The following is a 26,801-nucleotide window of genomic DNA, read 5'->3' as shown; positions in this document are numbered from 1 at the left end:
AGTTTTTAAAGTTACTTCTTCCCTCAGTAATTATTTCTTGAACGTTTATTGTATATACCAGGCACAGTGCTTGCCTCCGGGGCAACAAAGATCTGGTCATCTAGCCTCTGCTTGTAACATGACACGAACTTTGTGGCTTAATTCATGCCGCTGTTGATCCTGTCTAATCCTGAGGAAGTTGTCTGTCACACCATCGCTGAGTAACTTCCACTCATTGCTTTAGTTCTGCCTCGTGTCACAGGTTTTGAAACCACACTTATGTTACTTTAATTATCTTTTTTCCAGGTTAAGTACCCCTAATGCTTTAATCATGTATGTTGACCGTGGATTTAAGACCAGCTCTGGCAGCCATCCCCTGGGCTCTCTGTTGTTTATCCATACCCAGAACAAAGTTTAAGGCCAAAATATCGTCTGACCTCTACAGAGTACCATGGGACTCAACACATAGAACTATATAACTCTCCATAGTTTTGATTATCTAGTTATGTAAATTATGACTTACCACTGCATGAATGATATCACATTCATGCTTAATTTATATTCAACTAAAACCTGAAAGTTTTTAACATGTCCTGCTGTTTAAAACAACAAGTTTCTCTTATCCTGTAATTGTATATAAATAAATGCAGGGCTTTAAAGATATTGAGGTTAAATGTTATTTTGTTGGGATTTGGCTCATTCTAGTTTTTCCAGATCTTTCTGAGTCTTAATTCAGTGTTCCAGTCTTCATGGCTTCTATTGCCCAAGACTCTATAGCATTACTTACATAGAAAGAATATTTTATTTATTTATGTAGAATGTTATATTATGGTGTAGCTAACGTAAAGGAAATATTTCTGATTTTGTTAAACACTTCATAAAGCCAAAACCGTTAATAAGGCCAATTATGAGCTTTCTTATTTAGTTTTTAGAGTAAGAAATTTGAAAATAGATGGATGTCGTTTGTGGAGTTAAAGAGAAAGAAATCACTGGCTCCTCAGAGTACAATAATGCTTTTCAGATTCGTATTTAGCCTAATACAGGAAGTTCTTGGTGGGAAGAATTTAGATTTAAGCATTGTCTATATACTTTCTAAAAATTAATTAGTAAACCAGTTGTTTTGAAATAATTTAAAAGGTTGAAGATGATATTTTCCAACACTTCTGTGAAGAAATTGGTGTGGAAAATATTCGTGAATTTGAGAAGAAACATGTTAAACAGCAACAAGAAATTGATCAAAAAAGGTATTTTTATCAGAAGATGTTAGTAAGCAACTTACACATATATAAACGTAACTATTATTTCTTAATTTAAGGGAATTGTGGCTGAACGAATCTTTATTTCAGTTCATCGAGAAATATCTAGTAAACATTCATATTCTTATAGAGATAGAATTCTTTTATTCAGTAACTTTATTTTTAATGTTTATTTCTGACAGAGAGAGACAGAGCATGAGTGGGGGAGGGGCAGAGAGAGCGGGAGACACAGAATCCGATGCAGGCTCCAGGCTCCGAGCTGTCAGCACAGAGCCCGATGCGGGGCTCGAACCCACGAACCGCGAGATCAGGACCTGAGCCTAAGTTGGTAGCTCAACTGACTGAGCCACCCAGGCGCCCCTATTCAGTAACTTTTTAAAGAAAGAAAGCATAAATATATGAAATAAGAGAATGAGGATATACTTACACAAACATAGTAGTTATTAAAAGAATAATAAGGCAGTAATTTACTTATTTCTCTATAAATATCCATGTATATGGATAAAATTTGTAATTTTCAAGAAATAACATATTACCAGGATAGAAAAACCTGAGGAAGTCAGTTACCATAAGAAAGGAAAGTAAAAAAGCTTTCTGCCCACCACACCCTTCCCCAAATCCACCAGGCATGTATGGTTTCACAAATGAATCATCCCAGCAAACTTTAAAGGCATAAGGAACTTCAACATTTAACATTTAAACGAATGTTCAATATTTAAACTTCTTCATGGTATAGAAGAGGAAGTTTTATTAAATGAACATCTTTTTATTAAATGAACATAATATAATATTGAGTAATATTGATGCAAAAAATCCAAAAAAGGTATGTACATATACATCTAAATCATTCCTACCTGTAAATAACCAAATAAGTTTTAAAAGGAAATAGGCAGTACAACAACAACAGCAAAATATTCCACCATTATCAGTGTAGATTTCATTCTGGAAATAAAAGGATGGTTCCGTATCAGGGATTATTGCTATAATTTGCCATATTAATGATCAAAGGGGAAAAAAATCAATCAACTCTAGAAATGATTAAGAGAACTAGACAGAATTCAGCATCCATTCTTGATTTGAAATTCTTAAAATGTGAGTAGGTATCTGTAATATGAGAAAATATACCTTATCCTAAATCAGCATTATGTTTTCATGAGTAACGTTGGAAAACACTAGAAGTATTCCTAGTAAAATTAGAAATGAGAAGAATATTCAGTATCACCGTTACCTAATGTGCTCCTAGAAATAATAGTCAATAGAGTTAGACAAGAAATATAAATAAGGCATAAACATTTGCAAAGGAGGAAACAAAACTTCCACTATTGGCAGGTTATATGATATATATCTAGAAATTCCTAGAAAACAAATTAGAAATTGAAATTCCTAGAAAACTGTTAGAAACAAAAAAGCATTCAGTCATGTGGCTGAATACAAATATTAATATGAGAATTATAGATTAAAAATTAATATAAAAATTAATTTTAAAATTAGTAGCCTTTCTATATAGAAACTACCAGGGAGACAATGTATAGGGAGAAAATATCTCAATTATGTTAGGAAAAAGGTGTAAAATACTTGGTACTTGGGAATAAAGCTACTAAATGTGAAAGTATATAAGGAAACTTTTAGGGGCACCTGGGTGGCTCAGTCAGTGTCCGAATCTTGATTTCGGCTCAGGTCATGATCTCCCAATTTGTGGGTTTGAGCCATTGGGCTCTGTGCTGGCAGTGTGGAGCCTGCTTAGGATTTTCTCTCCCCCTCTCCCTCTCTCTCTCCACTCTCTCTCTCCCTGCCCCTCACCCCTCTGAAAACTAAATAAGCTTTTTTAAAAAAAGAAATTTAAACAAGACAGAGAAATAATAAAGTTGAATAAAAAGAAAAGGCAGGGGCACCTGGGTGGCTCAGTCAGTTAAGCGTCCGACTTCAGCTCAGGTCATGATATCACAGTTTGTGAGTTCGAGCCCCGCATTGGGCTCTGTGCTGACAGCTAGGAGCCTGGAACCTGCTTTGGATTCTGACTCCTTCTATCTCTGCCCCTCCCCCACTGGTGCTCTGTCTCTGTCTCTCAAAAATAAATAAATGGAAACAAAGGAAAGAAAGAAAAAAAAGAAAAGGCATACTAGTTCTTTCATAGGAAGACTCAGTATTATAAAGAAGTTGGTTCTCCCTAATTTAAGCCATAATTTCATCTCAACACATGTATGGACAAGGTTTTAAAAAAAAAAAAAAAAAAACTGGGTAAGCTGATTCTACAGTTCACATTCAGAACTAGCTAAGAAAAAATCTGAAAAGGGTAATGAGAAAGGACTAGGACTCCCAGATTTGAAAACATGTATAAAGTTGGATTAATTAAAATCTTGAGGTACTTGCTCACAAATAGAGTCCAGATCTATAAAGGAAATTCAAGTTAATATAAAGCTGGCATTTTATATAAGTAGAGAAAAAATATACTTTTCCAGTAAATCATGTTGGGATACATGTGTTTCCAACCTGGAAAAATGTACTTGGGTCCCTGTCTCATTCTTCAGACTCAGATCAATGCCAAACATTCTAGGAAATAAAATGAAGGCATAAAAATACTAGGATAAGCCATAAGAGAATTTTCAAAAATAATCTTAGATTAGAGAAGGTCTTTCAGTATGACTTAAACACCGGGAACCATAAAGGAAAGGATAAAATGCAAAGGTATAGAAATAAAGATGTTTTGCATGGCAACAGTACCATGAAGAAAATCAAGACAAACGACAATCCGGGGGAGAACATATGTACACATATATGTTTAGAAATCGTAAAGAGTGGTTGCCTCTGAGAAGACTGACAAGGTGGGAAAGAGATATTTTTTGTGTATTCTTGCACCTTTTTAATTTTGTACCACATCCATGTATTATCTATTCAAATGTGATTGGTAATAGGACTATAAATTCTAAATTTAAGGATACAATAGTGACAATGACAAGGTTGTACCGTAAGTCAAAGGACAGTCCCTTTGCCCAAGGGGTGTAATCATTTTATGTTTAAAAGTAGTCAAAGTCATGCAGAAACAGGAAACACAAAGCATTTATGATTGCAGATTATTTAAGGTCTAGACTTATACTCATCTAGATGATTGGTTTATTTTGTATTAGGTACTTCTCTTTTTTTCAGTTTTATTGAGATAAAATTGACATGCATCACTGTGTTAAGTTTAAGGTGTATAGCATAATGGTCGGAGTTACATGCATTGTAAAATTGTTATCGCAGTAAGTTTAGGTAACATCCATCATCTCACACAGACAAAAAATCAAATATAATTTTTATTTTTACTTACTTGTAAAAGTTTTTTATTTCCTGTGTAGTTGACATGCAGTGTTATAGTAGTTCCAGGTATACAATATAGTGATTCAGCAGCTCTATGTGTTACACCATATGCTCATCAAGATAAGGGTACTTACCCTTAATCCTCTTTACCTATTCCACATATCTCCCACCCACCTCCCCTATGGTAACCATGTACTTGTTCTCTAGTTAAGAGTCTGTTTTTTGCTTTGCCTCTTTTCTTTTCCTTTGTTCATTTGTTTTGTATTTGTCTTTCTCTGACTGACTTATTTTGCTTAGCATAATACTCTGTAAGTAACTCCATTCAGGTCATTGCAAATGGCAAGATTTCATTCTTTTTTATGACTAATATTCCATTGTATATACATACTGCATCTTCTCTATCCATTCCTCTGTTGATGGACACTTGGGCTGCTTTCAAAGTTTAGCTATTGTAAATCTGCTGTAAACATAGGGATGCATATATTCTTTTGAATTAGTGTTTTCATATTCTTAGGGTAAATACCCAGTAGTGTGATTACTGGACTGTAGGGTAGTTCTATTTTTAACTTTTTAAAAATGAACCTCTATTGTGTTTTCCACAGTGGCTGTACCAGTTTGCATTCCCACTAACAGTGCATGAAGGTTCCTTTTTCTACACACCCTCACCTGCACCTGTTTTTTCTTGCATTTTTTTTTTTTAAATTTTAGCCATTGTGATAGGTGTGAGGTGATAACTTGCTGTGATTTGTATTTCCCTGATGATGAGTGATGTGGAGCATCTTTTCAAGTGTCTGTTGGCCATCTATATGTCTCCTTTGGGGAAATGTCTGTTCATGTGTTCTGTTCATTTTTAAATGGATTATTTGATTTTTGGGTGTTTTGTTTCTTGGGTGAGTGGTATAAGTTTTTTATATATTTTAGATACTACCCTTTGTCAAATATGTCATTTGCAAGTATCTTATTCTGTAGGTTGCCTTTTAGTTTTGTTGGTTGTTTCCTTTGCTGTGCAGAAGCTTTTTATTTTGATGTAGTCCCAATAGTTTATTTTTGCTTTTATTTTTCTTGCCTCAGGAGACATATCTAGAAAAAAGTTGTTCTGGCCAATGTCAGAGACATTATTGCCTGTCCTCTATTCTAGGATTTTTACGGTTTCCGGTCTCATATCTAGGTCTTTAATCCATTTTGAGGTTATTTTTGTGTATGGTGAAAGCAAGTGGCCCAGTTTCATTCTTTTGCGTGGAGCCGTCCCATTCTCCCAGCGCCATCTGTTGAAGAGACTGTCCTTTTCCCCTTGTATAGCCTTGCCTCCTTTGTCAAAGATTAATTGACCATATCGTGGGTTTTTTCTGGGTTTTCTATTCCATTCCTTTGATCTGTGTGTCTATTTTTGTGCTTGTACCATACTGTTTCGATTACTCCTTTGTAGTATAATTTGAAATATGGAGTTGTGATATCTGCAGTTTTATGTTTTTAAGATTGCTTTGGCTATTCAGGGTCTTTTGTGGTTCCAGACAAATTTTAGGATTGTTTGTTCTAGTTCTGTGAAAAATGCTATTGGTATTTTGGTAGCAATTGCATTAAATATGTAGATTGCTTAGGGTAGTACAGACGTTTTAACAATATTTGTTCTTCCAGTCCATGAACATGGGATGTCTTTCCATTTCTTTGTATTGTCTTCAGTGTTTTATAGTTTTCAGAGCATAGGTCTTTCACCCCTTTGGTTAATTCCTAGTTTATTCCTAGGCATTTTGTTATTTTTGATGCAATTGTAAATGGGATTGTTTTCATAATTTCTCTTTCTGATGCTTCATTATTAGTCTATAGAAATGCAATGGATTTCTGTATATTGGTTTTGTGTCCTGCAACCTTACTGAATTTATTTATCAGTTCTAGTAGTTGTTTGGTGGAGTCTTCAGGGTTTTCTATATATGCTAGCATGTCATCTGTAAATAATGAAAGTATTATTTCATCAGTACCAATTTGGTTGCGTTTTATTTCTTTAAAAATGTTTTTATTTTTTTTTTAATTTTTTTTTCAACGTTTATTTATTTTTGGGACAGAGAGACAGAGCATGAACGGGCGAGGGGCAGAGAGAGAGGGAGACACAGAATCGGAAACAGGCTCCAGGCTCTGAGCCATCAGCCCAGAGCCCGACGTGGGGCTCGAACTCACGGACCGCGAGATCGTGACCTGGTTGAAGTCGGACGCTTAACCGACTGCGCCACCCTAAAAATGTTTTTAAATGTTTATTTATTTTTGAGAGAGAAAGAGTGCACAAGCAGGGGAGGGACAGAGAGGGAGACACAGAATCCAAAGCAGGCTCCAGGCTCTGAGCTGTCAGCAATGGAGCCTGATGAGGGACTCCAACCCACGAACTGTAAGATCATGACCTGAGCCCAAGTCAGATGCTCAACTGATTGATCCACCCAGGTGCCCCACTTTTTTTTTTTTAATTTTTTAAATGTTTATTTATTTTGATAGAGAGCATGCACATGCATGTGAGAAGTGGGGGAGGGGCACAGAGAGGGAGGGAGAGAGAATCCCAGGCAGGCCCTGTGCTGTCAGCGCAGAGCCTGATGCAGGGCTTGATCCCACGAACCATGAGCTGATCATGACTTGAACCAATATCAAGAGTTGGACACTTAACCAGGTGCCTGGATGTCTTTCATGCCTTTTTCTTGTCTGGTTGCTGTAGCTAGGACTTCCAATATTATGTTGAATAAAAGTGGTGAGAATGGACATCTTGTCTTGTTCCTGACCTTAGGGGAAAAGCTCTCAGTTTATTCCCATTGAGTATAATGTTAGTTGTGGGTTTTTCATATAATCAAATACAGTTTTTAAATACAAAAGTAATATGTACCTCCTAGAGAACATAGAAAATACTTTTTAAAAATATCAGTCATTATCCCATTGTCTGGAAATAAAAAACTATCAATATTTTGGCCCATTCCTTTAATTTTATTCTCTATAATTCATAGTCCATTTATTTATTCAACACCTATTTAATGTAAGCCTCCCATGAGTTAGGCACTCTTCTAGGCACTGACACTACGACAGTGGACAAAACAGGTCAAGCCCCTGCCTATTCTGTGTCCTTTGCATTTCCATGTACATTTTAGGATCAGCTTTTCAGTTGCTCGTAAAAGTCTGCTGGGATTTTGATTGGGACTGTATAAATCTATAAATCAATTTGGGAAGAATTGACATGTTTTAATGCTAATGCATGAATAGTAACCATCTTCACTTACATAGATTTTCCTTAACTTCTCTCATTAATGTTCTTTAGTGTTCAGTGTACAAATTTTATTCATATTTTGTTCAATTTTAAGTACCTTATATTTTTATGCTATTATAAATAGAACTGTTTTTAATTATCAATTTCAAATAGACTGTTGGTACTATATTGAAATAAGATTGGTTTTTATAAATTGACCTTGTATACTACAACTTTGCTAAACTTATTAGTTCTAGGAGCTCTTTTTATAGATTCCTTGGGATTATTTATATAAACGATCATATTTCAGTAAAAATAATTTTATTTCTTCTTTTCCAATGAGTGTGCCTTTTATTTCTTTCTCTTGTCTTACTGCACTAGCTAGAACCTCCAGTACGATGTCGAGTAAGTAAAAGTGGTGAGAGCGGACATCCTGCCTTATTCCCAGTCTTAGGGGCAGAGCATTCAGTCTTTCACAGTTAGATATGGTTTTAATTTTAAGGTGCCCTTTAGCAGATTGAGATAGTTCCTTTCTATTTGTAGTTTGCTTAAATGTTTCATCATGAATGGATACTTTTTCTGTCGTCTTTTGAGATGATTACATGGTTGGGGTTTTTTGTTGTTTATTAATGTAGTAAATTATACTGATTGATTTTAGAATGTTAAACCAACTTGATATACCTAGGATAAACCCAATTCAGTCGTACTGTATTGTATCCTTTTCAAATATTTTTGGATCTGATTTGCTAAAATTTTGTTAAGGATTTTTGCATCTACATTCATGAGTGTATTGGTATACATATTTTTTTTTCTTGGAATATCTTTGTCATGTTTTTGTATCAGGGTAATGCCTAATGCCAAACCCATAAAATGAATCAAGAATTGTTCTCTCCTCTTGTTTTTTCTGGAAGCGTTTTTGTAGAATTAGATGACTTCTCTCCTAAAAGTTTGGTGAAATTTGCCAGTGAAGCCACTGAGGCCACCTACCTTTCTTCGTGGGAAAGTTTTTAGTTACAAATTCAGTTTTCCTAATAGATATAGGGCTGGTCGGGGTATTTTTTTCCTTGAATGGGTTCTAGTAGTTTATTTCTTTCAAGGAATTTATGTGTTTCACCCAGGTTGTCAAATTTATTAACATAAAGTTATTAATAATAATCACTTTTTATCCTTTTTAATGCCTGTAGGATCTGTACTGATATCATCTCTTTTATTTCTGATATTGGTGATTTATTGTCTTTCTTTTCTTCTTGATTCCTAGCTAGAGGTGTATTAGTTTTATTGATCCTTTCTAAGAGCAGCTCTTGGCTTCGTTGGTTTTCTCTGTGGTTTGTCTATGTTGTTGATTTCTGTTCTCACCTTTATTATTTTCTTCCTTCTACTTATTTTGGTACATAAGCATTATTTTCTAATATAAGTATTTTGAACTGTATCTTTCCTTGCAACTATTGCTTATACTGCATCCCACTACTTCTGGTATGTTGTGTTTTCAGTCTCATCCCATTCAAAATATTTTCGAACGTCCCATGTGATTTCTTTCAAAGACCCTTCTGGGGTTCAGAAGTGTGTTGTTTAATAGACACCTGCTGGGGGGTGGGTGGAGTATTCTTTCGGTGGCAGTTAAATCTAGTCACTCGAATCCTCTCTGTAACTTACTGGTCCTCTGCCTGGTTGTTCAGCAAACACTGAGAGGGGTGTTGAAATTTCCAAGTGTACTTTTGGATCTGTCCATTTCTTCTTCTGGTGGTGTGAGTTTATTTTAATTTAAATTTTTTTAATTTCTTATTTATTTTTGAGACAGAGACAGAGCGTGAGCAGGGGAGGGGCAGAGAGCGAGCGAGACACAGAATCCAAAGCAGGCTCCAGGCTCTGAGCTGTCAGCACAAAGCTCAATGCAGGGCTCGAACTCACAAACCGCGAGATCATGACCTGAGCCAAAGTCGGACGCTTAACCGACTGAGCCATCCAGGCGCCCCAACTTTATGTATTTTAAAGCCTTGTGATTAGGTCTATACATATTTGGGATCATTAGGTCTTTTTGCTGAATTAATCCCTTTATCCTTGTAAAATGCCCCCCTCTTTATCCCTGTCATATTCTTTTTTTCTGAAGTCTGCTTGAACTTCAGTAGATTATCTTTCTAAAGAATTATGTCTATTACTGTTTATTGAATTTCTCATAAAAATCCAACTGGAATTCTGATTGAGATTCTGGTTCTGATTATATATTTGGGGAGAACATCTTCAAAATATCAAGTCCTCCCATCTAAGAACATAGTATGACTCTTCATTTATTCTAATCATCTATATTCTTTATTAGAATTTTAAAGTTTTCTTTTCCATTGAGATCTTGTGTTACCATAATTTACTTCCTAGATATTTTAGAGGTTTTTTTTTTCTCTTATGAATAGTATTTCTTTTTATGCTGTATTTCTAGTTGGTTTCTACTGGTTTCTACTAAACATGCTATCGACGTTTAGATCGATGTAACATACGATAAGTTTGCTAAAATCTCTCGTTACCTCCAGTAGCTTATCTATTATGTACCTGGGATGCCTCTGACATCCGACTGAAAATGTGGAGTAGGCAGTTGAATGTCCAGGCTAGGAGTTCATGAGAGAGGTGCAGGGAGAGGTATAAAGTCTGGGTCTGTATGCAGATGGCACTTAAAGCCACGTGCCTGGGTGAGATCACCAGAAACTATTAAAGGAGCAGCCAGTGAGGGGAGAGGAAAGCTGGAGTAGTGTGGTGACCAGAGCCAGTGAAGAAGTGTCTCACTCATATGTGGTCTGCATACGAGTCTGCAGCAGAAATAAGTCCTTCGGGGGTTTGTTCTTAACCACCACCACAGGCGCTATTGTCAGCGGCTAAGAGCAGAGCCTCCGAGGGTGTCACGCCTGGTTCCACCATGTCCTGACCGGGTAGCCTGGGGCAGGAAACTTGGCTCTGCCTTGGTCTGCTCGTCCTCATCGTAAACAGGGATAGTACTACCACCCACCTCAGAGAGTCATAGGACTGAAGTGAGTTAAATCACAGAAAGGTGTTTGTAACAGCGGCTGGCATGCAGTAACCTCTCATGGAATAGCACTCGGTTTTTATCATTCCTGTTCTTGTTGTGGTCTGTGTATCAGCAGGATCTAGCACAATCTCTGATAACAGTGCTGTAAAATGTTTCTGGATTGAATGTTGCTGTTAGGGTATGTGAGGGAGACAGGATGGGAAGAATGAGCTACAGTTGGTCTTGGAATTCTTTACGAGGAGTCTGTGAAGCTGGCAAAGTAGGAAGTGCTTCAGGAAGGAACATGTTCTTTAGTTCCCAAGTTTGGAGTTTGTGGACGACTAGCCATTTGCAAAGACTGACTAAATAAACAAGAATAAGCACATAAATTGTCACTTGAAGAGGAAGGGAGGGAGGGAGATAATAAAAGTTTGAAGAAACGTGTATCATATGCAATGTATGAATTCTGATTCAAACAAACCAGTTGTTTTTTTTAACGAGACTCAGGAAATCTGGCAGTGATCACAATTTAATATTAAGGAATTGTCATCAGTTCTATCTATAGTCGTTTGTGGTTTTGTTCTAATGGTCACTTCACTTTCAGAGACACATACTAAAATGTTGACCAATGAAATGATATGATGTCTGAAATGTGCTTCAAATAACCCAGTGCTGGGGAGCAGTGCCCAGTAGAGTTCCAGATGAAACAGGATTCATTATAGTATTCCTTCTGCTTTTGTAGTTGTTTAAAAATTTTCCACGATAACAATTAAAAATAAAGAACTAAAGGCTCTTGGCCACTTGTAACACTTGACTCTGTTATACTAGATTAGAATTTGAGAAACAGAAAACTCGGCTTAATATCCAACTTGAATATAGTCGCAATCAGCTGAAGAAGAAGCTGAATAAGATCCGTACGTTAGAAGAAACCATCGAAAAAGGCAGAGAAGACATCGATAACCTAAAGAAGGTAACCTAATTATAGGCGGCCGAAGTGCGTTGCCATTGAAATGATTTCTTTCATTGCGTAAACACTGTTGGACTCCTGAAGTGTTCTCATAGTGACGGGAAGGGGAGGGGGCAGGTGTGAGAAATACTGGAAGTAAAATCAGCAGGTTCACAAATTATTAGGTGTTGAAGTGGGAGAGGCGTGGGGGGGGGTAGGTGCCGCTGAGGACTCCTGAGTTCTAATTTGGGCAATTCGTGGATAGAGGGGCAAGTTAAAGAGAGGAAAGTCTGGACCCACAGAGCTTGAGTTGCCTGTGTGAGATCTAGATAGCAAACTCTAGCAGGTGAAGGGCACGTGGAGAACAGGAGAAGCCCAGGCTGGTTATTGGGAGTAGATTGAAGCCATATGTGCATGGTTGAGACCTCACCGCCCCCCCCCCCAACCCCCCAAGCCTGCCCCGCCGCCCAGACAGAGCAGTAGATGCTGAGGAACAGTGAAGCGAGGGGGGAGCTCGGGAAGGCGGAAGTGAGGACAGTTGTCAAAAAGGTAAAGTCTGGGAGATGCCTGCTTAATTGCCAATTAAGAGGTCATTTTTGCAAAAACATTTTCATTGGACAACGTCCAATGGAACAGAGTCAGAGGGTAGCAAGCTGAGGAATGAATCCAAAGTGAAGGACAAAGGCAGGTAGTAATTACCAGTCTCCCCAAGAAGTGTAGAACAAGAGTAGGTCACATTCGGGAATAGAAGTTCAAGCAGCACACAGAATCACTGCTTTGCTTTATTGACGATGAGATGATCTGTTGACCTTATTAACGTAAAAGATAATTAAGTCTACAATGCAAATCATCTTCATTCAGGCTGAAGAAACTTGTCTGCAAATTGTGGATGAACTCATGGCGAAGCGGCAGCAACTTAAGGACGTATTTGTCACTCAGAATGCCAACACGGAGAAGGTCCAAGCTCAGCTTGAAGAAGAACGGAAGAAAGTTCTGGCTATTGATAGGTAATGAAGAAGTTTGTCAGCTTAAAGGACCACAACCAGAGTTTTAAAGACATTTACTACCAATTTAAAATCTGTTAGAGGCAGTTTGTTACTTGAATATGTGTCCCACATCACACCTTTCAGACATTCTCATTTAGGGGAAAGCCAAAAGAGGCGGTCGGTTGTTGAGAACGCATAGTTCTTTTTGGCAGATGCAGACGTGGCCCTGAACAGAGAGTCCCTTACCCTGAGTCCCTCTGACACTGGTGTACAGGGTCTTCCTACAGTCCGTCTGGGTGAGGACGCACGGCGGGCCAGGGGGGGGATCTGGAGCCAGCCCGTGTGGTTGGTACCCCGGTTCTGCTGCTTACACGCTGTGCCTGCCTTTCCTCAGAAGGAAGTACTGACGTGGGGATCTCATAGTGCCTGCCTCCCCGGACGGTTGTCGGGATTCAGTGAGGGGTTGTTCATAGGACACTTAGAACCTGGCACGTGATGAGCATGTGTGTTTGTGGTGATGGTGACAAGGACACTTGGAGTCAGGTGGCTTGTCGCACCCCAGCGACCTCTGCTTTTCAACCGTAAGTGGTCAGACGAAACGTGCGCTCTGTTTTTGCTCCACTCTTGGCACTGCGTAGTTTTCCTCACTGTTCAAAGCCCTTCAGCATTTCGAGATAGAGCAGAAAGTTCTTTGCCTAAGGTTTCTGAGTGGAGTTAAAGTTCATCTAGTCTTGAATTGTTTTCATGGTTGTATTTAAACAGAACCACATCTCTGTTTATCATCATATTCTTGAAAACCACGTAATTCTTCATTTATTTTATTTTTTGGTCCTGTTTCTGGGACCTCTTAAAAATACCACGTTGTTTTACTTGGTAAAACCCCCAAACCCTCATTTAAGACAGAAGGCATTACATTAATAGGGGCTGTAGGAAATAGGTATGTCATGACTTACCTGGTAAGACATTTCTCTTGTTAAAAGATTGTTTCTCTTGGTTTGAGGCTCCTAAAGTGTAGAGCTTATATTGAGGGAGAAATGCAGCTTGAAAAATTATATAGATTTTAAAGCCAAACTAGCCCGATGAAAGTAATTATGTTTATTATTTGAAAATGCTCCATTGGATAAATTAATTACATTCATGGCCTTTCTCAAGAGCGTTAAAGTTTACATAACAGCATCAGTGCGATAACTCTAGAACTTACAGCACTCCTAGGAAAAAATCTTTTCCATGCAGTTTTATTTGTAACACATTCGTTTCTCTTCTCTGGTACAGCTCGAATGGGTAAGATATAATCACTTCTCATATCTGTGTATTTACAGGGAAGTGGGAAAATGGCAAAAAGAAGTTGCCATCATTCAGACTTCTTTGGAACAGAAACGGCTAGAGAAGCACAATATGCTGCTTGACTGCAAAGTTCAAGACCTTGAAATAATTCTTTTGTTGGGATCGCTGGACGACATCGTTGAAGTGGAGGTATTCTACCACGTGACTTCAAAATGCACCCAGCTGTGGGGAACTTGTGTAACGCCCGGTGGCTGCTTAGCCAAGTCCCAGCGCTGCAGACGGTTCCCCTGGCCCCACCCAGAGCCCCGTTAGGAGTGGAGGAGACATCTCCTGGGAGGCAAAAGGATCGTCGTTACAGAGGACTGGGCGTCTTGTGCCGTCTCTTCCATCTCTTGCCCATCCACGTCCTTTGAGCCCCCGCGGGATGGGCCAGTTTCTTTCCCACACGTTAGATACCCGAGAGTAGAGTGAGAGCTGCTGGAGTTAGCGACCTCTGGGGATGGTGTTAGGAAGGCTGTGCTGTGGCTTCAGACAGAGTATCTTCCGGTTAGCTCTCCACAGGATGCAACAGAAACGGCTGGTCCTGCCTTTCAGGTCATTCCTCTCTGAGCCCTTTCTTCCCTGGGGTCTCCCCCCTACCTCCCTCCTCCCCGCCCTGCTCTGCCCGGCAGTCAGACATCTACTCTGTTCCGTCCACCCTCCACTCCAGAAGTCCTTCATCCTTGCTAACATGACTACTTCTCACGACCTTATACTCCAAGTCTTTGTCTTTTTTCTCTTATTTTAGCAGAGATCACATTCTAGACAGGAGGTAAGGAAAGGAGAAAGCCCTTTCCAGGCCACAAATGACATAAACCCAGTTCAGAGGCTTTAAAGGGGGTAAAGGGACAGGACTGGAATGGAGGCGATCTCATGCCAGACTCAGTCCAGGAATTTGAACACCATCAAGAACTCTTTCTGGCTCAGTATATATTGGCTTTATTCTCCCAAATGGGCCTTCCCCACAAGGCTACAGCTGTAACCACTAGTTCTGACCAGAGGGGAAAGAGAACTCTCCCCTACTCTCTGCTGGGAAAATCCTGGGGAAGAACTCTGGCTCGTTCTGGGTCACAGGTCCACTTGTGTAGATGCAGAGAGAGAAGGGAGGGGGTCTGTTAACAGCAGAAGTACATGGGAGCAGAAAAACAATAGTCCTTATACTCTAGAAAGAAAAATAGTATTTTTTTTAATTTATTTTTTAGAGCAAGCGCTCCAGCAGGGGAGAGGGGCAGAGAGAGAGAGAGAGAGAGAGAGAGAGAGAGAGAGAATCTTAAGCAGCAGCCTGACATGAGGCTCAAGCTCACGACCCTGGAATCATAACCTGAGCCAAAATCAAAAGTCCGATGCTCAACTGACTGAGCCACCCAGGAGCCCCTGCATTCACTTTTTAAAGCATGATGCTTCTTAAGAATAAAGTGTTGAGGAGAGTGAAAAGGTCCCAACCATATTGTCCCGGGAAGAGAAGTCTTGGGGAATACGATCATTTTCCTCCAATAGAAGATGGCCTGTCCCAGAGGAAAGATCACATTGGTTCTTTCTGGTCCCAAGGTGGATACAGGGTTGGGAAGGAGAGGCCACAGAAACAGCTTTCCTCTCCTAGGGAACACTTTTACCACTACTTGAGTGGTGAGTTCCCTGACTGGAATTTGGTAAGCACGTCTGGTAGTGGCCACATAATGGGGAGACAATATAAGATCTTCTATAAAGGCTAAAATAGAAAAAGCACTAGGTAGAAATTGTCTCTCTCCAGAGGGCTGAACAAGGAACACCAGGTAGAAATCATTTCAACAGTTGTCATAGGAGTAACTGTCTTATCACTGTTTTGAGGCTGAACCTGAGATTTCCCTTCCACTGGAGGTGTGGAGACAGGGTATGTTCCCTAGGTCTCCAGGATTCTCCTAGAAGACTCTTCTATGGTGGGAGAGACTGTGTCGGATCATTAGTTCCAAAATCATTCTGTGCACATGGAGCACCTGGGGGTCTTGCTGCCGGGTCATCACAGCCTTGCAGGCCACGTGAGGATTTTAACTTTTTACCCGAGTGAGGTGGCGATCAACTGAAGGGCTCGGGACAGGTGGAGGAGTAGAGCTCCCCGTTTCACATAACAAAGGAGGGGCTTCGTCTGTTTTTCAGTTGGGAACTGAAGCAGAAAGTACCCAGGCAACAAGTGACATCTATGAAAAAGAAGCAGCCATTGAGGTAGACTACAGCTCCCTACGAGAGGATTTGAAGGTAAATGGAGGATTTCCGTTAGGGCTAGTTCATGGTGACAGTGAATATTTACATATAATACAGAAGAGTTTTTTGACCATAGGTTCAGGGGGAAAAGTAGATTTGCTAATGGTGTTTGAAGAAATGGTATAAATAGACAACTTCTTAAAAATGTTTCTGTGAGCCTTTCTCACTGTTCACAGAACGTGAGTATCATGGAAATGCTTCCCAAATGAAGTCTTCTGTGGGCAGCCAGTTTTTTGAAAGGCTGTCTCCTTGGAGATTTACAGTGACCATTAGTCTCGGAGAAGTCCCGCAGCAGACACAAGTGACCACCGTACTCCAGGAGCCTGGGTCGGCCTGTCACCGTCCCGGTGTGGCCCCCACAGTAGGGGACAGACCCATCCGTCACAGTCGCAGAGCACAGACCTGGGGTCCGGTTTCAGGGTCTCTAATCCAGCATCTCTGGCTCTGCTGCTCCGTCGTCCCTGTGAGCCGCGCTCCGATACTGCATTTGCGTTTTGCCTCCTTCCTGAGGCCGCGTCTCTCGGTGAGGGCACAGCGACTAGCCGGTCCTAGCGTTCCGGCCACACAGCCCCGCAACCTTCAGGCAGGAGACAGGCCGCCTTCGTAGTGGTGTGTCAAGGGTGAAGAAGGGCTCTTCTGACAGAGCCCCAGGAGCTGTGCTGGCATCACAGTGGCCAGAACTGGTGACCAGTCACCGTCGGGGGGACGGGGTTGGCGAGCCTCAGATGGAGCAGGGACCCCCGCCCCCCCCCCCCCCCCCCGCTACAAGGGACCCGTGAGGGAGGAAAGCTCAAACATGGGCTCTGTGAGACAGGGGTGGAGACTAGATGCCAGGTAGCAATGTCCACCTTTCAATTTCACATGTTCTTACAGGTGCTGTGAGATTTGCTGGGCTCTTGGATCGCGGTTCTATTTTTAGGCAGTCACAAAACAGCTTTTGTCTTCTCTGCAGTCTATTTAGTGCTTTCATATTTAGAAAATCCTTACCCACCTTATTACTGAGTAAATATTTATAAATATTGTTCGTGTTTTGTTTTCATTACCTATTTAATTCATCTGAAGTTTATTTTGGTAGGTGGCATGAGGTAAGTATCTGTTTTTAAGAAGTTACCTAAATTAGCCAGTGTACCCAACATTTTTCAAATAATTCTCTTCTCAATGCCTTAAAACCGTCACATTCCTCATGTTAATGAACCACCCTGGGAGGCCAAGAACGCTTTCCTGGAAGGTCACGCCTACACCCCTTCCTCCTTTCCCTCCTCGCTTAAGGTCTCTTCATCCTGGTGGCTTCAGCTGAAGTGTCTCCCCCTCCAGACTGGTTGGATGCCTTCTCCCTGCCCCGCAGCACCTCCGCTTGCCGTTAGAGGGTTTCCACACTGTTGGAAATGCCAGCCTGGGTGTCCGACTTCCCAGTGAGCTCTTTAAGAGCAAGGACAGAACAGTTTTCATCACTGAATCCTCAGGGTCTAATCCATAAGTAAACGATCAGTATTTTTTAACCAATGAGAAAATGCGATCTATGAGTTGCTGCTTTTTGCCCACATTAGGAAGTGTGGAGGTGAAGCATGTTCCGGGAGAGCAGTATCTAGAACGCTGGAGCCACGGCACAGCACAGCTGGCTAAGGGAGCTGCGGACAGCGCGGCCCAACTGTGTTTCAGACTCCGAGGCGCCAAGGGAGGGAAGGGGTGGCTGCGGAGAAAGGGAGGCAGGGACCTGGTCCTGAAGGGCCCTGTGCCTAATTACTCAGCAGCCAGGATCTGAAAGGCAAGCGGTCTCACCTCTGTTCTCGGTCAATAGGCTCTACAAACGGATAAAGAAGTGGAGGCCAGCCTCAGACTCCTGCTGCAGCAGGTGGCGTCCCAGGAGGAGGTCCTGTTGAAGACGGCGGCCCCAAACCTGAGAGCCCTGGAGAACCTGAAGACCATCAGGGACAAGTTCCAGGAGTCCACAGACGGTGAGGCTGGGCGGCACTTGTCAGCAAGGCCGCACTCCTGGGGGTCGTGGGTTCTGTCTCTTTATTTTTAACTTAGATCTTTCTCTGTCATCCCATATTAATGTGTACTTTTAGTACTGAGTCACTAGTTGCTGCCTTTGTAAAAAGTGCTCTGCTTTAATTAAAAAAAAAAAAAAAACAAGTATACTGGTTATTTTAGAACATAATTTTTTATACCAGTATAATGGCCGTCTTAGATTCTCTTTCACAGAATTTGTCGCTATTATTTAAAAATTAGCCCTATTAGAAAAAGGGCCCATCAATTTTAAGAGCCATGTTCTTAGAATTAATAACAATTGGGGTATTTTAAAGGTAGATTTTACTCAAGACAACCAAATTCAAAATCCAGTTTTTAAGATACTCTATGCTTTAAAGTTGCAATAAGAGAAGCCCTCCCCCCAGTGGTCTTCAAAGTAAAGAACGTTGCTTCTCTCTCAGCTTTTGAGGCCAGCAGAAAGGAAGCCAGAATGTGTAGGCAAGAGTTTGAACAGGTGAAAAAAAGGAGATACGACCTTTTCAGCCAGTGTTTTGAGCACGTCTCAGTCTCCATTGATCAAATCTACAAGAAGCTCTGCAGAAACGTCAGCGCCCAAGTAGGTATTTCCACCCCAAATGCTGCTGGAAACCGTGCTGCTGGTGGTTTTTTTCTGGTGGGAAATAAATATCCACCGCGTTATCTGAGTGACCCACTTCCAGTCGATTCCAGAAGACTGGTTGCCATAGTAACTGTGTTCTAGATCCCACTCACTGTCCCACTGGTCAGCCTGGACAAGGCAGAACCTCTCTGGTTCTATTTCTTCATCTGAAAAATGAGGGGGTTCAGTCATTTGTTTCCAGATTCTCTTCAGTTCTGAGTTCTGTTGCCTGGTGCTAATTTGGTTTCATGGAACAGTCAGTGGTCTCTGTAGTACGGGTCACGTTCTGTAGAGGGTCTTGGGAATGGCTGACCTGGGGTCTGTGACAAGTTGGGCGGAGTACAAAGGAGAGGAAGGAACCAAAGGCAGGACTGTGTCGATAGTCCGTTTGCTATAACCTTTGCCCGTGACGCGGTCAGTACCCACAGCAGACCCCGTGGCACTGAACGTGGAATCAAGGGGTGCATGGGGACTTCTACACCTGCTTTTGCCTTTCTGCTGGTGTTCTTTTGTGGCTGAAAGTTGATCCTGGATCAGACACTTAGGGTTTCAGCTGAAAATAATTTACTTACCTTCAGTAAAGTAAGACTAAAATAAACCCATTAACTTCTTGAAGGCAGGATTCCTGCCTGTATCTACAGTACCTGGCCCGCAACGGCTGTTCAATAAATGGTTGATGACGAGCCAACGGGTGGGCTGAGCAAAGACTGTTTTTGTCAGACTGCGACACGTGCTGCTGACGTTTGGATGGCAGTCCTACGGGAAGGCCTACTCCTTTGTGTGTGTTCGAATGTTTTCCCTCTCCTAACCCACGCAACCCTATTTCCTGTGACTGCATGAACAGCTAGACACCTGTTTACAGGCATTGGTATTTTCCCATCAGAACGGAGGAAAACCTCACCAATAGAATATTTCACAACCTCTCTCAGTTTCCAAAGTCGAAATTTTACTAATTGCTTCTGCGATGCTGCTAACAAATAACCTGTGTTTCAGGCATTTCTTAGCCCAGAAAACCCAGAAGAGCCTTACCTAGAGGGAATCGGCTATAACTGCGTGGCTCCAGGCAAACGGTTCATGCCAATGGACAATCTGTCAGGGGGAGAAAAGTGTGTGGCGGCTTTGGCCCTCCTGTTCGCGGTGCACAGGTGAAGGCCACAGTGAAGTGTCTTTCAGCATATGTGCTACAAAACTGTTTTCTTCGGCCAGACGATTCAGGTTGTTTTAGGCCTATAGTAATTTAGACTGAAAATCTAATACGTAATTCAGTCCTTGACAGATTTTCACTAAATTTCTGCAGCTACCAGAGGCTACTAATATTCCAAGTTTATAGAAAGGAAAGAAAAGGAAATCCTGGGATGGACGGATGTGACATCAGGATTGCCAACAAACAGAACAAAACATCCAACCCGTGTGTTGTTTTCCTAGTATATATTCAGAGAGCCGTGTTTAGGTAGAGAATGTTACACAGAGTATTTCTTCTGAAAAAACGTTTAACCTCCTCCTCTCCACTAATGGTGGTGGCAATCTGTGAGGAAAATGGAGAAGATGTCGGCTAAGATCAGGACGGCTAGCGTTCAACATTCCAGTCATTAGATGAAGGCCCAGGTGTGCATGGTGCTCCCTCTCTACTTTCACAACCAGAAGGATTAGCATCAGCTGATGTTCGTAAGAGGAGGCCAGGACAGGAAAGGAAAAGAAAATAACCACCATTCATGCAGGAGACTTTGGTGGGGAAGGCAGGCAGCAGGAATCGAAACGTGAGCCTGTGTTGAGCAAATCGCAGCAGAATAAGACTATTACTAGGGGTCCCTTACTAGTAATTACTGTTACCATCCATTTATTCGACAGACACTGATTAGAGATCTGCTGTGTGTCGTCGGGTGGTGGTGCAGGCACCGGAGAGTCGGCAGGGAACAAAACAAAATCTTTGCCTCAAAGATATGTTATTTTTGTTGGGGAAGACAGAGGAGAAGGTATTTTAGTAAACTAACTCTCTGACAGAGAGACTATCAGGAGATGGCAGATGCTATAGAGAAGAAAATAAAGTAGGGAATTGGAGACCGTAAGTAGCAGGGAGGGATTTGCAATATCAGAGTCACCCTGGAAGGCCTATTTGAGAAGGCAACATTTGAACAAAGTTTGAAGGAATGAAGGGAGCAAGTCATGTGGATGCAGCTAAGGGAAGATTGTTCTATCTAGACATGAGGAACAGCATGTGCAAAGGCCCTGAGGCCAGAGACAGCCGGCATCCGTAGTGAATGGGCCGTATGCAACAGTGGTGGACACAGGGATAGAACTGTGGTAGCCGTCAGGGAGAAAGGGGAAGAGGGGCTGGACCAGGGTGAGTGTCGGCTGAGCAGACAAGGTGTGGGGTGAGAGGGAGGCGGCAGGGGTGACACATACCAGCTCGAGTGAAAAGACCGTGGGAGGGAACAGGTCTGGAGGGGCAGCTGAGGAGTGGGATTTGGGATGAGCTTTAGCTGTTCATCAGACACCCGCCAGGAACCGCTGGGCAAGCTGTTGGGCACATGAGGCAGGTAGGGTGTGGAAGCCATCGGTATACGGATGGTGTTTAAATCCCAGAGATGAGAGGAAACCACGCGCGAGCCAATTAGCGTGGAAGGACCATGGACCGTACCCCAGGGCACCGCGGTGTGAAAACGTTCGGGCACCGCACGGAGAGGAGCTGGCGGAAGAGACCTGGAAGGAGCAGTGGGGGAGGTGGGGGAGTAGACGGGCATCTGTGACATCAGACCGCCGGGTGGGGGCAGCCCCCAATGCCACCCGCAAAGGTCATGCGGGACACCGACTGAGCACTGCCCGTTGGATTCGGCACGCACCGTCGGGGTCACTGGTGACTTGGTGACTGAGGCGGAAGCATCCAAGGGGATGGATCTTGTTCAGTCTGAGTACTGTTAATCTTCTCCAGGTCTCTCGAAAACCAAAGCTGTTACTTGTAATTTCTTCCTAGTTTTCGGCCCGCTCCGTTCTTTGTCTTAGATGAAGTGGACGCAGCCCTGGACAACACGAACATTGGCAAAGTGAGTGTCTCCCTGCCTTTAATTTCCAAAAGAACACCTGTGGTCCAAGGATCACGTGCTGGTCAGAAGGCCGCCTACCTTGGAACACCCAGTTGGCTGGAGAACGGCCGATTCAAAATCAAATCTAAGTTAAAGATCTAAACAGGAGATGCTGTGGGGGAGCAGTTTTCATTCGCGGGGCAGGGGATCCTCAGTCAATTGCTGGGGAATCAAAACAGGGAGTCAGGTCAGGATCGCTGTGCTGAATCCACAGCACTGCTGGCGGTGGCTGTGGCTTCTCCCCGGTTCTAGACGTCAGTGTAAAGCCACCTGAAAGAGACGGACCGTGAGGCCACAGCTCCCCACTGTGAGTCTGACGGGAGCACGGGGTCAGCCGTGGAAGCGCGACCAAAGAGGAGGGGCGGTCCTGCCTGCAGACTCCAGGCGTCACGGTCCCGCTGCCAGAGCCGTCCATTCTGGAGTTGGGCGAATTGGACTCCTGGTTCCGCTTCCAGGCACGTTCATCTTCCAGAGACGACCGGGCTCTTTGTAAACTGGCATCGTGGCGTATATACCTTAGTCTCGTGAGCTTGGCTGAGGAGTCCACCTCTGAGAGAGGGAGTCCTGGGTCCCTGACGCTGGGCTCCCTGGAGCCCGCCAGGAGATGCCAGAGTCGGGGGGGGGCGGGGGGGGGTTTCGGGAGCTGCGGCTGAGGCCCCTCTGGCGGCCCACGTGGCCTCACTCAGCGCTGCCCGAGCTGTGTTCATCCAGCCCAGGTTTCTCATCCCCGCGTTCTGAACACGTCCACTCCGTAGTCAGAGGTTTAAAAACCAGGTCCCCGATCCCTTTGAACTTTGTAGAGGACAGGAAAGAGCCACCTTCTGTGACCTGCCAGGCATCAGGTTAACTGGGGAAGGGAAAGAAAACAGGAACAAAAGACAATCTGTTCGTCTCCTGAACGCCGGCCAGCGTGCATCGGCTGATTGGACTCAACGGCCTCATTTAGGAGACCTCTTCCCCCGAAGAGGTCAATTTTGGCGCTTTGTAGCCCATCTTCTGTATGTTGGGGTGGGAGGGCGGGGGTCTATTTTTGTGGGCTCTTTTCTCATTCGCTTTTAAGGTATCCGTGCCTTCCAGCAAGATGGAGCTGTATTACTGGCCTCTCCAGGGACGAGGTCTTACTTAAGACTGTTCTGTGGCATCCAGCCTGTGTATTAAAGACCTGTCACCTTTCAGTCTCCCCCAGGATCCACCCTGCCGACCGCTCCGCTGCCATGCTGAGCGCGGGCGGACGTGTGAGCGGCTCCCAAGTGACGGCCACCCCCTCTGGTGCCCGGGGTGCCCGCCGTGCACCTCGGCAAACACAGTGCGTCCCGCCCCCCCTCCCGCTCGCAGCCGCTCACAGCCGCTCCACAGTGGCTACTGCTGCCTCTGATGCTGAACCGAGTTCCTTCTGCCTGTGAATTCAACCCCTTCACCAGAAGCAGTTTCCCCTCCTGGTCCCTCACCTCCGCCAGTGACTCCTCGCCCAGCACTGGGCCATAGTCCCACCCAGTCGGGACCCGTACGCGCGGCCCAGAGCCATCCAGCCCCTCAGAGACGTGCGGGGGGTGGGCAAATATCCTGGGAGGCTGTGCCCAGTCCTTCTCCATCTCCCTCTGGGTTCTCAGCAGATTTCGTTCAACAAGACCCCTTTCTATCTTACTCCCTCCCATTCCTTGGATTTGAGGATGGTTCCTGAATATATATAATTGCCACTTTTCCCATCTTCTGGCTCTGAGTTATTAGCAAAATAGGAAGATGGAAATTTAAAGACCGGTCCTTCCTCAATGTCTGAGTGGTCGTTTTTACCTTGTTATGAAAACTGATTGCATGTTCACTTGATGATATCTTAAGTTAGAGCTTTGTTCTTTAAAATATTCTTAAAGTTTAGATGGCAGATTTCATAAGATTTACAATTTTTTTCACCTTTTAATCTGAGCGGTTTCCATTTCTGCACTTATACTGGGTTAACTGAGTTACCAGAAAGGCAAGTAAGTGCTTTGTCCCCTACAATGGGCAGAGATGGGCACAGTCACCCTCCCGGGGCCCTTAGAAAGGAAGCCTTTCCTTGCTGGTGAAATGTGTGCTTTTTGTCCCCCTCCCCCCCCCAGGTCTCAAGTTACATCAAAGAGCAGACTCAGGAGCAGTTTCAGATGATAATCATTTCCCTAAAAGAGGAGTTCTATTCCCAGGCCGATGCGCTGATAGGCATCTACCCGGAGGTAAAAGGCAGCCCCAGGAGTCTCCCTGTTGTGTCCCGCAGTGAAATTACAAGTACCAGTGGGGTCTGCACATGCTGTTTGATTTCTGCAGTTGATAACTATTAGGCTTAAGTGATTGTTTTTGAATCAAATAAGATTTTTTAAAACGACTTATTTTTCTACGACAGTAGACAGAATTTTTAAGATGGACTTGAAGTGAAAAAGCAAACAAAATTACAGAGCTATAAGGTACACACTAAACTGTTAATACTGTGTTCCATATTTCCGTAACGTCTGCATGTTTTAGACCAAACAAATGCACTGTGGGTAGCACTAAAGGGCCCATTTATCTTTCAGAAAGGACCAGAGGGGGAACAAAACAAATTCACCAGACGTTCCAAGTTGTATAGTAACTTAGAATTCAAACACACCTACAGCTGTTCAAAATACTTACCTGAGCTAATGGAGTAGAGCAGCTAATTCAGATCATTCAGTTTGGGGACAGTAAGGCTTTACTTCCTGAGTTTTCATCTAAACGAAGATAAAAATTTCCCTTCCTGTGCCTACAAGATGCAAGGGAGCACCGGAAATTCTCACACCAGCGTAGGGGAACAAAAACTACCTTTTTCCTCTACGCACTTAGGTTCTCTGGCTGGGGCCCTGTTATCAGACTGGCAAAAGGCAGATTAACAGGAGGAAAACGGCTTAACACGTGCATCACACGTACACATAGAGGCCCTGGTGAAGAGTAACCCCAAGGGCTGCCGGCTAGACCCCGCGCTTACACACCATTCCAGGCTAACACGAGGGGCGGGGGCTGGGGGGCAGGCGAGGGGAGCCGTGGTAAGCACGGATCGCTTAGCAAGCCCTGTGGTGCGTGTGGAAGCGGGCGCCTTCTCCACCGGTGAGAGCTGGTGAGAGCGGAGCGGGGCCTCCTACATCGAGCACGTTTCCTTTGTGAATATGGAGCTCGGTCCTTAGAGCTGCTCCTGTGTCAGCTGGTTCGCGGTAGCCTTTAGCTCAGAGCAGTCCGTGCGCCGCGATGGCACGCGCTGGGCACCTTTTACCAGATAATACAAAACACAAAGCTGATGTAAATGGAGACCCGTGGTTATAAGGAGATTCCTTTTTAAGTGCAAATCCAGATTCGCTAGTGGCCTCCTTTTATGTTTAATAACACGTTTCTCCCCCAAGTCGACAGGTGACTTGAGCGGTCTTTTCTCATTTCAGTTCGACGACTGCATGTTCAGCAGAGTTCTGACCCTGGATCTTTCTCAGTATCCGGACACTGAAGGCCAAGAAAGCAGCAAAAGAAACCAAGAGTCGCGTTAGGACCGCGAGTGCCCCCTGAACACCTGGGGGTGTCCGTGACCTGGGTCACAGTCACGGCTGCCTAGTTGTTGCTCTTGAATGACAGACTGCTGGAGCAGTCGGGACAGCCTGGGCCGCTGTAGCTCGCGTCCATCATCCGGGCCCCCTTCCCGTGGGTAAGGTTTCCTGAGTTAGTGTTGAGCGAATTATTTAAAAAAAAAATGTAATTTTGTGTCATTTTGAAAGCCAGTCAGAATAATTTTGGATTCTGCATTATTTTCACTTAGGTCTTGCCTAGTATGTTTAAGTGATCTTTCAGGGAAACTCTTGGTTCTCAAATATTGTTAGTTATAGAACGTTGAACCTGGGTTTTATGGGAAGTTATTTCAGGGGAACTGATGTCAATACAGGAAATCTCAGTAAAGAATATTCTAACTGCAGATGTCTCTGATCTATCATTTTAGAAACAAAAATTCTTTTAAGGTGAAACAGTTATGTCTGCTTCAATGCAATCTGAATTTTTCTAAGTATAAATCTGTTGGGAAAACGTCGTACACAGGCTTTCCTAAGTAACAACTGACTCCTCCGCTTAAATACGTGGTTCTGGGGAGGAAAGTTGCAGCATTTTCAATAATACTTCATTTCCCTTTCAGAATGGATTAGAGTTTTGTACACAGCAGAGCAGCTCCCTCACTGCAATCTACTGACAGTTACCCGTCCACACAGGGTCTGTGGACATGTGAGGACCAGCGGCGCCTGGGCGGCTCGGTCGGTTAAATGTCCAACGTCTGCTCAGGTTGTGATCTTGCAGTTCACGAGATAGAATATCCCGAGCAGGCTCCTGGTGGTCAGTGCAAAGCCTGAACACCAGGCACTCTCTCTCCGCCTGCCCCTCCCGTGCTCATGCACGCGCGCGCACACACACACACACACACACACGCACGCTCGTGTGTGCGCTCTCAAACTTTACAGAAAGAATTCCGAGATGCTGGTGGTCTTCCGCTTAAGACGGGCTGGACCCAAGTGCTAACGAGGGAGCAGCCTCCCGAAGCAGGGACGCGGCCACTTTTGAACACCCACTGCTTCACGTAAACGAAGTGCCCCGTGTGCCCACCTAGACCAAAGTCACAGAAGACCTGCTTCCTGCCCTCACCCAGCCAATCAATCTCTTATCGAGTGTAGAGAGCAGAGGCCACTCTGTCTCCTGTTCCTAAGAAAACACCAGCAACACCTCTGCCTCGCGGACCTCCTCCGCTTTACACAACATCAGCTTCGCGCCGAGACGTCCCCGTTGCCACGTGAGCTCAGAGTCGACCCCGGTCGCACCTTGGGCCGCTCTCTCTCTCTCACCGGGACCCACGCCGTCG

At 43.5% G+C, this 26,801-nt stretch overlaps 1 protein-coding gene across 4 annotated transcripts in view; it reads left to right on the top strand.

The window, feature by feature from the left end:
- The window catches only part of SMC1B (structural maintenance of chromosomes 1B), a 75,722-nt gene extending 49,848 nt beyond the window's left edge, over nt 1-25,874 (top strand). For all 4 annotated transcript variants that reach the window (XM_027070468.2, XM_027070465.2, XM_027070462.2 and 1 more), the window contains 11 exons: nt 1,117-1,223; nt 11,567-11,708; nt 12,546-12,691; nt 13,990-14,143; nt 16,127-16,225; nt 18,030-18,186; nt 18,664-18,818; nt 19,854-20,005; nt 21,832-21,901; nt 24,034-24,144; nt 25,354-25,874. In XM_027070468.2, the coding sequence (XP_026926269.1) occupies nt 1,117-1,223; nt 11,567-11,708; nt 12,546-12,691; nt 13,990-14,143; nt 16,127-16,225; nt 18,030-18,186; nt 18,664-18,818; nt 19,854-20,005; nt 21,832-21,901; nt 24,034-24,144; nt 25,354-25,455 (1,395 nt within the window). In that variant the 3' untranslated portion in view covers nt 25,456-25,874. The remainder of the gene's footprint in view (nt 1-1,116; nt 1,224-11,566; nt 11,709-12,545; nt 12,692-13,989; nt 14,144-16,126; nt 16,226-18,029; nt 18,187-18,663; nt 18,819-19,853; nt 20,006-21,831; nt 21,902-24,033; nt 24,145-25,353) is intronic.
- The last annotated feature ends 927 nt before the right edge of the window (nt 25,875-26,801 follow it).

Source organism: Acinonyx jubatus, chromosome B4, assembly GCF_027475565.1.
Source record: "Acinonyx jubatus isolate Ajub_Pintada_27869175 chromosome B4, VMU_Ajub_asm_v1.0, whole genome shotgun sequence".
NCBI classification, from domain to species: domain Eukaryota; kingdom Metazoa; phylum Chordata; class Mammalia; order Carnivora; family Felidae; genus Acinonyx; species Acinonyx jubatus.
This window is presented reverse-complemented; position numbering and strand designations above follow the sequence as displayed.